We start from the raw sequence: 16,238 nt of genomic DNA, 5'->3' as shown, positions 1-16,238 counted from the left end.
GTGAACTATAATTATAAAACATAAAGGACTAACAAATGACATATTGGATGACAATAATGAAAAAATGTGACTTTTTTCTCTTGAATTATGCTAAATGCTTTTGACGATTCTATTTAAATTTAGAATAATATTATCTTCGAACCAAGTAGTTTCTCCCTGTGGTATCAATCAACCCATGGATCCATCTTACATGTACCACATATACATTATTCCGATTATCTTCTTTGAGAGTCTATATATCTGATAATAGTTATCAAAGGTACCAGGATGTTAATTTGATACGCCAGACGCTCGTTTCGTCTACATAAGACTCATCAGTGACGCTCAGATCAAAAAAGTAATAAAGCCAAACAAGTACAAAATTGGAGAGCATTAATGACCCAAAATTCCAAAAGTTTTGCCAAATACGGCTAAGGTTATCTATAACTGGGATAAGTAAATCCTTAGTTTTTTCAAACAATTCAAAGATTTGTAACAGGAAATTTATAAAATTTACCGTATAATTGATATTCATGTCAACACCGAATGATTACTACTGGGCTGGTGATTCCATCGGGGACGAAACGTCTACCAGCAGTGACATCGACCCAGTTGTGTAAATAGTTATCAAAGGTACCAGGATTATAATTTAATACGCCAGACGCGCGTTTCGTCTACATAAGACTCATCAGTGACGCTCAGATCAAAAAAGCAATAAAGCCAAACAAGTACAAAGTTGAAGAGTATTAATGACCCAAAATTCCAAAAAGTTTTGCCGAATACGGCTAAGGTAATCTATTCCTGGGCTAAGAAAATCTTTAGTTTTTCAAAAAAACAGGAAATTTAAAACAATGACATATTACATATATCATTTGGCAAATGATATTGTTTTACTGTTAACGAAAAAATAAAATTGATACAGATAAATAATATGTTTTAAAGCATCGAATACTATAACTTTTTGAATTATAACGACTATTTATTATTGTGATTTTGAAGAATTTTGTTATTGAGATTTATTCAAAATCTGCATAAAGATACGCGAGTACGTCCTTATTTATGCAATCCTAACCCAGTCACAGTGTTCGCATTAATTATATAAACCACTCAATAAGTTCTGAATTTACAGTACTTAGGATCGATCATAGGGTTGATCTTTCTGGACAAATCGACATGTATATATTATAAAAACCGCCTGATATCAATGATGCACGAAAAGAAATGGATGAACATGCATGGGAAAATGCATTCACTGTATTATGGATGTAAAGCTGGACTTTTTCTGTTTTCTAAACTCTTCTTTTTTCGAATCGTTGACTACCTGTATTTGCTATACCTTTTTGTTTACATAAATAATATGTGGTATGAGTGCCATTGAGACAACTCTTCATCCAAGTCAAAATGTATAAAAAGTAAACAATCATCGGTCGAAAAAGCAAACCCAAAACTAAGCAATTTGAAAGATAATAGCGATGAACAATATCACCAAAATTTATAATTCGTGTACAAGGTTAGTTGAGAAAAAGCAAACTGTTTAATTTCCTAAACGCAAAAACCTTTAGGTGTTGCACTGACAATGGTATTTGAATAAATTATCATTCCTACTGGTATGCTGGTAGATGTAAATAATAGTTTGGGTAAGAACAATGACATAAAGTGCAGAATAATACACACCCTCGTAAATCACATGCTTAGAAAAAAGGTCGTTTAATTAGAAAAAATTAACACGACAAAACATTGAATTTAACTAGTTTTTAGATTTTAAATGTTGAAACTAGTTTAAAACAACTCCGCCTGAAACACGCTCACAAAATTTTAATATGTTCATCTCAGTCAAAAAATGATTTTCTATGCATCCCGAACAACATATTACTAAACCAGACTAAGTCGAACAATTTTTTGGCAATTTCTTAGTGTAGTTATCGAACTTTGGCCATTTTCTACCTGTTTAAACTTAGTCGCACTTTGTAAGTTAGTTTTAAATAGATATATTTAAGTAAACATGTTTTTTTTCTAGTGTTGCATTAATTTATTGATGCTCAAAACTGGTAAATGTTTTTAGCGTCCAAATATTTTTCTCTAAAGCTTCCATTTTACTTTTAGGTGTCCAGAAACATGCGTCATGAGCACTAAACTCGTATAAATGAAATTTCATTTTAATTTTGAAACTAGTGTATCAACTTGAAGGGCTACTTACTCATGGCATCAACACATAGAGTATGGTGTAGTTCTTGTACGAGGTTAAGGTTAACAGTCGTTATGTTGTTTTTTAAACACATACTTTGAAATGTCGGTACCTATACTGATAGATGTTTCAGATTGCAAGAGATTTTCGTATACAAACCCAAGCTCAGAACGAAACACTTGCACATCATTTCAGTTTTGAAGCCCCCTTGATATCTTTCGCGTCTTTTTATTAAAGATATATTCTAGGATTTACACTTGCATTTGTTTGTAAATAAAAAAGGAAGAGGGTCGATACGTAACTATTTAGAGTGAAGTGAAGAGTCGATAGGTAAAAAGGGACATTCAAACTTATTAGTTGAAAATAAACTGACAACACACCATGGCAAAAGACAAACAACATAAACTAAATAAAAATGTGTGGTATGATAACTGATGAGACCACTCTTTGTCAGAGACCAAATGATAAAGACGTTTACAACTATAGGTCACTGTACGGCTTCAACATAAATAAAAAATTACATAGATATAGGAAGATGTGGTTTGAGTGCCAATGAGACAGCTCTCCATCCAAATAACAATTTATAAAAGTCAACCATTACAGGTCAAGGTACGGCAATCAACACGGAGCCTTGGCTCACACCGAAAAGCAAGCTATAAAGGCCCCCAAAAGTTAGTAATGTAAAACCATTCAAACGGGAAAACCAACGTTCTAATCCATATAAAAACGAGAAACGAGGCACACGTATAACTACATAAACAAACGACAACTACTGTACATCAGATTTAGGACAGGTGCAAACATTTGCAGCGGGATTAAACGTTTTAATGGTATCAAACATTATCCCTTTTCTGAAACAATAGTATAACATCACAACATAGAAAAACACACGATAAAATATCAATTGGAAGGCTTAACGCAATAAAAAAAAACGCAAATTTACACACAATGAACGAATAAATTTGATCTTCGATACCTGAATGCCAATTCATAGTTAATAAAATTTATAAGGGATAAATAAAAAAGGTCAAAAGTAAATAAACAGGTTTAAACAATTTGAAAGTTAAGATACCGCTGTGAAAATTGAAACAATTTATAGAAAATCATAACTTTTGAAAAAAGCTGCGTCATATCCTACAGAATGTAGAACAGAAAGTCACAGGACAAAAAGTCGCCATTTATTTTTTCTGATTATTTTCTTTGAATAAAAAATAATTGTTAAAAAACCAAAATGTCAAAGTGGCTTGGCACTTAAATGGCTTCATGGTGCCAAGAAATCTTTTTTTTTTGCATGATTAAAATTATATAAATCTTCATTTTTCAAGTATAATGACACATTTCCTAAACTTAAATATGAATATATGTATTTAAAAGTAAATATTTCAAGATATTTCTTTTATATATTCAAACAATTGTCAACAGATTATTTGTGACTTTTTGTCCTACCAAATTTGTGACTTTATGTCCTGTGACTTTTTGTCATGTGACTTTCTGTCCGTTTACCAGCCTTTTCTTTTAGAACATAAATGAAAGTTAAAAAAATTCCACTTGCGCTTTCTCAATGAAATTTTTACAGTGTGTTTTACTACTTTTGTACAAATTATATCAAAATTACAGCAAACTTCATCGGCTCCAACTCAAAATATGGACAATTTGATGTTTAGGACGTCTTGAAATCTTTTGACAGCTTCCGAAGTGCTAATTTTTAACCTTTTTCAGCTGGACCAAATCACTATTTTCCTTGAAAATTCTGGACCCAAATTTGGTTACAGTCTAATTTTACCCCCCTACTTGCAATTCGAGGCATTAAACATGGAGAAAAAAATTTGGAAGGGTAAAAAAATTAATGGCAAGTAACCCACTGTCAACACTAAGGACTATATTCTTTTTTTTCTTTTTTTAACAACATTATATATTTATTCATCAAATATGCTTGTTACATTGTTACAACAAGAAACCAAGCTTTTCTTGATGCATCCTGTAATATTCCACCGATTGCCCAGGTTAGCAATCAGCTGCTGGTATATATGTATATATTATAATAATATGTATAAATTTCTTGAAATACAATTATATAACATTTTAATACATTTTGTTTTATTCTATCAATCGTCTAAACTTCTTTTAAGTGACTTTAGTAATGGATTAAGTTTCATTGTTCTGTTTTCGTTGTATCTTTTTATGTATTCTCGAACAAACATTTGATAAACATTTACCTTTGTCAATTTCTGATTAGATACATAATATGATTTGTATATGGAAAAACCTAAGATTGTTAGGAAATAATTCAGACCAAAATATTTTTTGTCAAAAATTTTATATCCAAAGACTAATTGCTTTAATGATACTCTAAAATTTAACTTTGATTTTATCATTAACTCATAAATACTTTTCCAAAATTTTTCTAAAAATCGACAAGAAATAAAAAAGTGGTTATATTCTTCTTCTTCGTTACATACATTACATAGATTGTCATTCTTCTGTTTCCATTTAAACAATAATTGTTTTGTTGGTAATATGAATTGTAAAAGTTTCCATCTATATATTTTTAACTTATTTTCATCTAAATAATGAAACATGAAAACATATAGTTGGTTAATACTAAGGTTCTCATTAATTTGTAAAATAGGCATCCATTTGCTAACACCAATTGATGGTTCAGTTTTATTATCAAATTGACTTATATAATATATTTGTTGAAAAACTTGAAGTCTCAATGTAATTACCTTTCCAGATTAGTTTCTGTTCTAGGAATATTTACAATACTTTTAATAGAACTTTCAGACTGTAACATCTGAAGCCAGTCTATTGGAATGGCTTTTTTTTAATATTTATTTCTGCAATCCAATTAATCTGGCATTTTAATTTATTCAGAATATAATGTTGAGATATATTACCAGTGTCGTCTATAATATCATTGACAAATATCAAGTTACTCTTAATCCAATTTTCAAAAATATAAAATATAAAAACTATATTCTTTGTCATTACGTATACTTGATCGTTTGTGTGTATAAAATCTTTCGTTTAGGAATACCAAGAAATTTCTTGAATATCAATAAAACTAATCTGACACTTTGTACATATGCGGTGAATATCAACAATAAAACTATACAATTAGAGCTAGATAAAACTCCCTGTACAGGTGCAAGAACAGTTTTTAAGGAGAAATGAAATATATATATGTTCATAGTACGAAGAAGTGAAAATTGGTCACCTTATTTCAGTGATTATGTAGAATCTCTGACATATATTCTAGTGATTATGTATAGTTCATGAAAAAATAATAATCATTATCCCTAAAAATTTCAATGATTGTACATATTCCCTATTAATTCTTCAAATTCCCTGTCACATATACACATAATAACTCTAAATGTATCAAACGTCTGTGTTTTAGTCAACAATCTTTCGTATGAGGGTAACGATGCAAAGTCGTGTACTCAGTTTATAAATTATATACACGCATGTTATAAAGTGTACAAAACAACACCAATATTAAAAAAAAAGGAAACATTACATGTATTTATATATAAATATTTTAGATAAAAGATAGTATGATTATGATGTAAAATGAATCATATCAATCTAAGCTGGACAAAAAGTGTGGAATAAGAATAATAAAAAAAAGAATCGAACATTAACAATATGTCACCCGACCTCCGTCACCATAAAAAGAAACGTAGAATAACAATACGTCACCCCAACTCCGTTGCGGTTGCCATAACTAAAGGACCATTAGATATCACCTTTTGGAGACGTTCACAAGTCAGAGGTTTTTTTTTTTTAGGTTGTTCTAAATCAAGGTCCTGTAATGTTTGTTTGTTTGGGTTCAATGGTTTTTCTGTAACTGTAGGATACAATATGAACAGACTGATTTTGAAAATAAAGTGGATTTTTTTATGTTAGCATGAGTATGATTATGATGTAAAAATTAATCATATCAATCTATTCTAGTTGAACTATAATCGTCTTGAAATTTATACAATTAAAACCGAACACAACGCTTGTACAATTTGAAATGAAGTAGCTAAGGTATTTACAACAGACTGAGATTGAACAGGTATGCGAACAAAAATAATAATGTGCAATATGACAGGTATATTTCTGAAATTTAACATGTTGATAGATTTTTTTTTAAAGGGGGGGGGGAGATTTTGAAGTTATACATCCCAAATTAATAGCACCCTGCGATTTAAACTTGTTGATTCTATAATTTTAGAGTTGACAAAGGTTAAGTAATAGCAACAAAGGTTGTATAATAATATAGAAATATAGCACACGAAAAGCACTGCGCGTACTAGAACTAAACCTTTTCATTGATCAATTTGGTGCCAAAGTTTTTTATTGTTTGATCCAAAGTCTATCCTCCCTAGGTCAAGTAGTGTTCTGACAAGTTTTCGCTCTTACTCCTCAATATTTAAGCCGCCAGCTAAACAGAGCATAAATACCATTTTCAAGTATTTAGTTTGACTCGTTCGAGGTTCAAACCTACGACCTCTCGTAATCGAGGCTAGCACGCTACCACGACATCTCAGATGCGGTTTATTTGTCGCTTGAAATCTCGTGTATATCCTCCCATCAAGTTACTCGTTTTGCTGAAAAGAAAATCAAATTGAGAATGGAAATGCATATGGGGAATGTGTCAAAGAGACAACATCCCTACCAAAGAGCACATAACAGCCGAAGGCCTCCAATGAGTCTGCAATGCAGCGAGAAAATCCCGCACCCGGAGGCGTGCTTCAGCTTGCCCCTAAACAACAAGGTACAAAATGTATACTAGTTCAGTGATAATGGACGTCATACTAGAATTTAAAATCATAGAAGACTAACAAAGGCCAGAGTTCTTACATTTTAACACCAGCTGCCTATCATCCGAGCAGTACATGTATTCACATTTAATCACTAGCAGGTTGGATATTATTTGAGTAAAATAATGAATTAAAGATATTTCACATCACTTGTACAAATAATCATAATCAATCAAAACGGAATACATACCACACATTGCTTTTTTTTAAATGATGAACAATGGTTTCTATGAGTTTATTTTTTAAATTTGGCATAGAAGGATCGACTTATTTTGGTTGTTGATTTTTGATGTCTTTTCTTTTGATTATTAAGTTAAAAATTTCCTTTAAATTTTATATCAAGTTAGGGATGTATAAGTACGCAGCCACGTACAAGTTTAGAGTTAATTTTGGCTTCATATTTTTAGCTCACCTGCTTTTCTCATCACTTGTCGTCCGTCGTTGTTAACTTTTACAAAAATTTTCTCCTCTGAAACCACTGGGCAAAATTTAACCAAACTCGGTCACAACCATCATTGGGGTATATTGTTTTAAAATTGTGTCCGGTGACACGGCCAACCAACCACGATGGCCGTCATGGCTAAAAATAGAACATTGTGGTAAAATGTAGATTTTGGCTTATATCTCGGAAACCAAATCATTTAGAGCATATCTGACGGGTATACAATTGTTCATTTGGTCAAGATCTATCTATAACGAAATTTTTAGACCAATCAGGCAAACCGTTGTTGGGTTGATGCCCCTGAATTGGTAATTTAAAGAAAATTTTGCAGCTTTTGGTTATTATCTTGAATATTATTATAGATAGAGATAAACTGTAAACAGCAATAATGTACAGCAAAGTAAGACCTACAAATAAATCAACATGATCAAAATTGTCAATTGACCCCTTAAGGAGATAATTCTTTTAATAGTCAATTTTTAACAATTTTCATAAATTTTGTATATTTTTGTTATTTTTTTTACAAAATATTTTCCACTGTAACTACTGGGCCAATTTCCTTATAGATAAAGATAGTTGTAAGCAGCAAGAATGTTCAGTAAAGTAAGATTTACAAATTCATCACCAAAACTACGGAAGCGTATAAGCGCCATACTTTTTTTTTCTTCCTATGTTTGCGTTATAACACATCTTTGCGTTATAACGCAAACATTTGTTTTACCTTATTTCTTATTTAAGATTCAAAGGAAACAGTAGTTATTATTGGAGGAGGCTGTATATATTAAAATTTATCACCTTTGTAGTAATTGCAAAGTAAAATGCTTGAATAATTAGATCATATCAATGAATAATAATGAGCAGAATAATATAAGAAGATGTGGTATGAGTGCCAATAAGAAAACTCTCTATCTAAGTCACTATTCGTAAAAGTAAACCATCATAGGCCGAATTACGGTCTTCAACACGGAGCATTGGCTCACTCTGAACAAACACGGAGCATTGGCTCACACTGAACAACAAACTATAAAGGTCCCCAAAAACGATATCCATGTTACTACTAGTATATATATTACAAAGAAAATTGAGTAAATTGAGATTTTATCTAAGAAAAAAATCAACCCTGCTAATAAAGCTATAACCGAATATAAATATACTTCCAAAGTAAGCTCTCGTTTAAGAACTGTGTAAAGTAGGTTAGATTCAAACAAGCTACCCTTTGGCAATAAATGTATAGAATGAAGATGTTTTATTAATAAAATTATGTTCTCTCTATTCAAATTGCTACCCAAGCATCTTAAAAATACTTCATTATATTGAAATGAAAATTCAATGACTTTCTATCAAAATATCTTGATCAAATTCTGAGATTTAAAAAAATGTTTCCTTATATATAATTCATTTTAAAGCAGAAAGATCATTTTGTCTATTTGACTTGGAGGTTTCACAATAGTATGACATTATTTTTAATCTTTCAATTTAAATATGACTATATACAAAACTATATCTATTTTCTTGTTAAATTATAAACTTTTCTGATGCACAAATCAGTCTTAATTCATGTATAATTGCACTTCAAGTATTCCATTATTCCTATGCATATTTATTATAATGATTTGGCCTTGTATGTATGTTTCTTTTTTTATCTACTAGTAAATCACATCCGAAATGAATGACAGACGGACATATATACAAAACTTCATGAATAATTGAAATCAAGATATTTGCGTTATAACGCAAAGGTTTGCGTTGTAACGCAAATGTTTGCGTTATATCAAAAGGTTGCATTATATCGCAAAGGTTTGCGTTGTAACGCAAAGGTTTGCGTTATAACGTGCGTTACAACGCAAACATAGGAAGAAAAATTAAAAAAAAAAAAGTGGCGCTAATACGCTTCCGTACAAAACACAATTTTGTCATGAATTCATCTGTGTCCTCTGTTTAATATACACATACACCCAGGTGAGCGATACCGGCTCTTTAGAGCCTCTAGTAGATATTGTTACAAAAATTTCGACCAAATAATATCAGAATATCGAAAAATTATGTCCACGCGTATTATGAATTTTGAAAATGATTCGAGGACGTGATTTGAAATTTCTTGGCTAGTGAAATAATTCTTTAGGAAATAGGTTATGTCTCTTTGTATAAAGAACTTTAATACAATATCCTCACATAAATTGTCAACTTGGTATAAAACTTATTAACTATTAAATATCAAATAAAAATAAAAATAGCATATCGATTGAACATCGTCCTATGGAACATAAAATATTTCCAATTGGACTTTAAGCAACCTGCAAAAAGTATATTAATACAAAAATACTGAACTCCGAGGAAAAAGGATGAGAAATGAACACGGGTGCCGCCACTTTCGATATTGACATAAAACATCAGTAGTGACAAATTATGGCAAATTTGATAGATGTTTAATACTTAAGCTTGAATTTGAGCGTCTTTAATGACTAAATCAGTTAAAATCTTTAACATGCACTAATAGAATCGACTGAAGTAGACACTTGAGTGTTTAAAAAGTGTCCAAAATCTTTCATTAAATGAACCTTAATTTTGAGGCCAAAATGTATATTTCCCGGACCTACTTCTTTGCCCAAATTTGCCAAAATTCCTATTTTGGAACATCTTTAAGATACAACCAGTAAATTACTGTAATATTGTTTTATTGTTGGTTGTTTAACGTACAGTGGCAAACATTTCATGTGCGTTGAGGGCGATAAAATGTAAGAAAATGATTTTAAACTTAAGAAATACATTTAAATCTATGATGCTGTAAAATAGACTTAAGATTGAAGGACTTTTAGAAAATAGCAATGGTGTGAAATGTATTTTAAAGGCGTTAATCCAAACAGAAATTCAGGTATTACTACTACACACACTCAAATTTAAGCTTAAACAATATGAATTATAATAGTCCTACAAAACGGAGTGTACATACAAACACATTTTTGAGGATTACCATTGTAAAATTTGTATTTTAAAAAACAGTGGTGTTTCAGTCAGTTATTTAAAATATTTTAGAAGCTTAAATAAACCGTTAAAACAATGTTAGGATTGTAAGAAAGTCAAAAAGTGCTTATCGGTAATGATTTACGCATATTTTAAATACACTTTATAGCTTACGTTAACTAAACTTTCGATTTTAGGCAGGAAAAAGGTGTCCAACTTCTGAAATATATCACATGTAGAACATTAAAAGTTTGAAAATGCTAATCGAATTTAAACAGTGTAATATTTTTTTTTTTTTTTTAAAGTTACTTATACTAAATATGTATTATTCGGGGCAATTTTTTTTATTAAGTTTCTTCTTGCGTTAATCCTCTTTCGTGATTTGTAATTTTAAGTTATAAGTAGGGTTTTTGTTGACTGACTTTTGTCCTCTTGCCATGTTGTCTTCGACTTGATATTTTTATCGTCATCTTGGTATATATTCTTTTGCAACATTAGTGCAAATATTGTATTATAGTAGCAATGTTTTGTATTGATTTTTTAATACAAATATTTGGGTATATACCCGCTGGTATATGCCTGCTAAGAAACAAAGTTCATTAATATTTGAAGAAAAACTTCGTCTCTTTTATTTCAAGTTTATTTATGTGAAGTAAAGAGGAAAGTTGGAATGTGTCAAAGAGGCAACAACCCGACCAAAGAGCAAATACCTTCAAGCTGACCCGGAGTTTTAGTTTGCTAGGTTACAAGGTAATCGTAACAGTCAGCAGGAAGACATATCAATCTTCTCGGACACATTATTCAAACTCTAAGCTTTACTCTTTTAAATGTTTAATGTCACGTGATAATCATAGAGGCAGCAAATATCAACGACGCCCTGTACCCGAGGCGAACACGCTACGACAAGACAGAAATATGACTGATGGGGAATACTTGACCTATATATTTGTTAAAAATAATAGGTATACCAGTCTTGAGATTTGAAGGCAAAAACAAATCAATGGCCAGAGATTAAAAAATTTTGAAAAAGAAACCATTGAGATTTACAAAACATTGACTATGGTACAATGTTACCACCTTATTGAAGAAAGACATGTTGCAAGGCGAAATCAATCTGTCCCGATTCCAATCTCCGTCTTTGTTTTTAATAAAAGCAAACATTTTAGTCCTTGATCCAAATTTTCCAATTTGCAGTAACATTTTATTTTGAGTATTGTTAGGTCTGTTATTGTCATGACCAAGAATGAAAATTGCCACTGGATACAAAAACAAACAATATTTTTTCAAGTTGTTTACGATAAATTGTACCCCTACACGACCAACACCAGCCTCTAACACTGTAATATCAAATGATGCATAAATATAACCATGAACAATCAACACACAGGAAAGTTATATTTCTTTGAAAAGCTTTTAAAAATCAATCCTAATCCGAAGTTAAAACCTCTGACCTTAAAGATCAATTTCAACAGCGATCTTTCATTCCTTTTTTATTTTTTAAAGTAAACAAAATCTGGAGTTTTACCATGTAGAACTGTTCTTGGTACATTGTACGTTGTATGGAATTGTATTTAACGACTACATATTGTATACAGTTGCTACATGTTTATGTTCGGGTAACAATTCACACACTGAAATGATGATACTTTTGCTTACAAAAAACAATGAATTATGATTTATTTCACTAGATAACAAAACAGGCAAACACAAGTGTTTAAATAATTTAAAATAATTGTTATTGCAAATAATTAAAAGCACCGACACTGAGGCATTAAAATCTCAGCGAAAGCTTCGAAATTCTATTGGCCCATTTGGAGTCATGCATAATTTGCGTTGTTCCTCTTGTTTGACGTGATCGCCAATATGTTCACTTTGTGGTCTTTTCTGTCTGGTTCGAGAAGAAAGTGTACTTCGCCTCAGCCTCGTAATGATGTGTGAAAGTTCACGTTTGCTAACAAGCTTCCACATATTCTGGTATGGTTTGCTTAGTTCCGGAAAATGATGGTCCATATAAGGTTGTTTGAAATATGATGACATAGTTCCATAATGATGTGAAATATATGGACTAGCAGCAGGACTTTCGTAGAAAGATAAATGATCATGATCTGGTGAAACAGAATTCAAACTTTCATCAGACCAAACTCTTCAAAATAAGAAAAACATATTATTAACAGTAAGCATAACATTATTTATATAATAAGACATAGATAATCCAAAGAAAGTTTGAGTTCTCCTTTGCTCTCTGCTGATACCTTACCATTGCAAGACGATTGTCTGATTAATCTTCAGAAATGTCTTTATCTTGGGCAATATGTTCCGTGTCCGTGAAATTAAAGTTTAATGATAATTATGCAAGGTTTTTTGTGTTGGATTTCTCTTCTTTTCTTTTTTTTGGGGGGCGGGGGACGGGAGGTGGACTCGGGGTTTGTTAAGATGAACAATTTTTTTGTATTATGTAGTTATTTGTTTTAGTGGGTTTTTTTTTCTTCTTTTAACTCCTTATGCTAATAATTTTGAATCCTGCTCTGTTATATGAATCTATTCTAATTGTGATAAAGGGTAAAGACAGACAACTATTTTTGTAATAGTCACTTATTATTGCCTTTTCTTCAAATACCAACAGCCTTCTGATCTTATTATGATTATTCTAGGTAAATGACTTATTGTATGAACAGCATAAAGCAGCAGCAAACATTGAGGATTACCATGCTTAGCAAATGTCTTTACAAACTAACATTATGAAAAAGACAAGGAGACACATTATCACATAAAATAGAAAATTATAAATCAATAGCAAATAAACAAAATAAAATAACAAACTTACATTTCTAGCAGTTCAGAGGACGTCATATTTATAGTCAATTTTTCGTACACTCCAAATCTATTTACTTGCGTTATAATATATGAACTACACTTAAGAACAATACTCTGTAAAACTAATCATAAATCTTCTAAAATTTCGCTTGAAATACATTTTCAAATAATCATAGACATCCGATATCAACTTCAATTGTATTCATGAATAATAAAGTTACTTCCATGCCTAAATGGTTTTTGGTTTAACAATGACTTAACCGGATAGGTTCTTTTATGAGAATTAACCTTTCCTTTCATCAAGGCTAAATTATTTACGGGTTTTCTATTACTTAACTTATTAATCTGATCAAATTCAATATAAATATGAAATTTATATCCCCGTGTATTTAATATTTCATTTAACATTTATGAAAGGTAATACGATGTTTATACGTACTATAATAGTACTAATGTTGATATATAGAGTTACATCTACTGTATCGCCTATGGAACATGGAATTACAAGACTGTGAAATTAAACTTAAAAATAATTATAATTAAAAGAAAATTACAGTAATTTAATAAGAATTATTGTTATTTTCTTGTGGAATCAATAAGTACAGTTATGTATATCCCAATCACGAATGAGGTAAAGAAATGGTGAAATTGACTTCTTTCGTACATCAGGTTGACCTGTGCAGAAGAATACTGGTTGGTTGCATGGGATATAAAAGAAAAACCATTGCAGTCATGTCTAATCAAATTTCCAATACCAGGATAGTATACTCTGTGTATACAAAAAATAAGAAGATTTGGTAAGATTGTCAATCAGACAACTATCCATCAAAGTACAAATGAAGTGGATGTTAGCAATTATAGGCAATCGTACGGCCTTCGACAATGAGAAAAACTTATACTGTATTGTCGGCTTTGAAAGGCACTGACATGAAAAATAAGAAACAATTCAGAATCAGTTGAAAAAGGCTTAAGTATTCTTTTGACTTTTCATTCTCATTCAGTCTCGTTGAAATCTCTTTCTTGAATTATTTTTAAAAAAAAACATGTATTACAAGTGGAAAATATCAATGAATTTTTAAAATATTATAACCGAACAAAACTCTGTGAAAAAAAATGTGTGTTTACAATGATAGTTTTTGAGTAATTCAGTTTTCAAATTTTACCACCAATCAAGTCAGTATTTTTAGCCAAAATTTTGAGAGAATGGGTTAGGGATACAAAAATTGTTTTACAAGAATCATGTACATCCCATATCATTTTGGTCTTTTCAAATTTCTTAGATATGTATGTTTCCATTCATTTATAACAAAAAAGTTGAAATAATATGCATTTTGCTCTTAAAACTGAGAAAAATCACAAAAATACAAAATTGACAGCATGGTAAATTTTAAACAAAAAAGCTTAAAAAATATGATAAAACTTCCTTATATTAACACCTACCTATAGCTTTTTAAAGTAAAATTCATTCTGGTTGGTCCATTTCATCTTTATAGAAAGTATGAAAAAAAGTTTAATTGTGGAAATGTGATATTTATCACGATAATAGCCCACAAATAGGTAAAAATCGATGAAAAATGGGGAAATTATAATCAAAATTTGGCCTTTTTTTTTAAAAAAAGGGCACCACCATATGATTTTTTCTTCACCAATTATTTTGTTACAGTCTTATAAACCCAAAAATCAGGTTAAGAAAAAAAGTTAAATTCTAGAAATTTTTTGCTCCTCAGATGTGTACATTCTTAACTCATCAGATAAAACAAATATAAATACATCGAACAACAACAAATACATGTAGTGAAATTGAACGATTACTTACACATCCTAAAAATAAAAAGACACTTAGCACAGATCTGAGCGTAGTCACAGTTACTGACAGCTAGTTAAATGCAAATAAAAAACTAGTGAATAAAATCATGTATCTAAGACTCAAATAACAATCAGTACAAATCCTGCTGCGCACTCAATGGCTTTGATTTTTAAAAAGGAGTCAATAACAGAGAAAAACAAGATCTTGAGCAATGCCAAACTATAATATGTAACGACAGATTGTAGCGTGAAATGGGTGGGAATTACAACTGAGGATGCGTCCGAATCTCTCTTCTATGTTGCCGTTCTTCTGGAATGCTGGAAACAATTTAAAAAAAAAACAGATCCAGGGATTTTTAAATACTTAAATACGCTATGAACTGAATTTAAAAGAACAATCAAACCCATGTTAACATATCAAATGTGCCTGCTAAAATTGGAACCTACGTATTTTTTTTAATGATTTTAATGTTATAAATTTAATGATTTCAATGTTATAAAAGATTTCAGTACCGGTACCGAGCCACCAACTACTGAGCTGATGATATCCCCTAGCACAAAAGGTACCACTGCAATTTGAATAAAAGGACAGATGTGATCATGGTATTCGGACAGGATAAATATCACATAACAAGTTTAAGACACCGGTTAACTTATTTTGAAGTGTGTTAACTGACATCTGCTGTCTATGTAGTCAATCCCCATAAACAATAAGTGTGATCAAAATGTTTAACATTAAACAATAAACAGGTTGTGAAAACTTAAATAAATACTTACATGTAGATTCCAAATGATGTCAAGTGTAAAAAGAAGCTCGAAATCCCACTTCTATCTCACTTAAATTGTTTTAAATATGATTGATTGATGTGCGTTTAATGTTCAATGACAAATATTTAATTCATATTAAGGTCGATAATAAATTATCAGTCGGTGCAATATTTCGGCAGATCTTCCGACTGCATGCCACTGGAATATAAGAGCATGTTGGATAGGGAAGAAATGTGTTTTCCAACAGTGCATCTACGTACCCCTCATAGATTTACCTTTTCATTTAAATGTGATATGTCTAACGTTCAGAGATCATGGCACTCGTCATACATTAAGCTGCGTATATATCCAGAAAAAAAAAACAGCCGACCCTTATACAGTAACAGGAGACTGTATACCTCAATCGATAATATAAACTAGCCAAAATTATTCTTTTTGTGAATTGAACGAAAGACAAATTGATTGAGTCAGT

General features: G+C 30.8%; 1 protein-coding gene across 1 annotated transcript; it reads right to left on the bottom strand.

Moving 5' to 3' along the window:
- Nucleotides 1-12,040: 12,040 nt before the first annotated feature.
- On the bottom strand, nucleotides 12,041-13,438 carry LOC134705252 (uncharacterized). The gene is made up of 2 exons (XM_063564015.1): nucleotides 13,203-13,438; nucleotides 12,041-12,521 (listed from the first exon to the last, which is right to left on the bottom strand). Exons 1-2 carry the CDS (start codon nucleotides 13,226-13,228, stop codon nucleotides 12,158-12,160), a joined length of 390 nt encoding a protein of 129 aa, XP_063420085.1. The 5' UTR covers nucleotides 13,229-13,438; the 3' UTR covers nucleotides 12,041-12,157.
- Nucleotides 13,439-16,238: the final 2,800 nt, after the last annotated feature.

Source organism: Mytilus trossulus, chromosome 2, assembly GCF_036588685.1.
Source record: "Mytilus trossulus isolate FHL-02 chromosome 2, PNRI_Mtr1.1.1.hap1, whole genome shotgun sequence".
NCBI lineage: Eukaryota > Metazoa > Mollusca > Bivalvia > Mytilida > Mytilidae > Mytilus > Mytilus trossulus.
The sequence above is the reverse complement of the archived record's forward strand: the minus strand, read 5'-3'. Positions and strand labels throughout refer to the sequence as shown.

Excerpts from the sequence above, each read along its gene's own strand:
- LOC134705252 (XM_063564015.1), bottom strand. The coding sequence starts at position 13,228 with ATGACGTCCTCTGAACTGCTAGAAAT. Across the intron at positions 12,522-13,202 it reads TCCTCTGAACTGCTAGAAAT|AGTTTGGTCTGATGAAAGTT; the intron begins GTAAGTTTGTTA and ends CTTATTTTGAAG.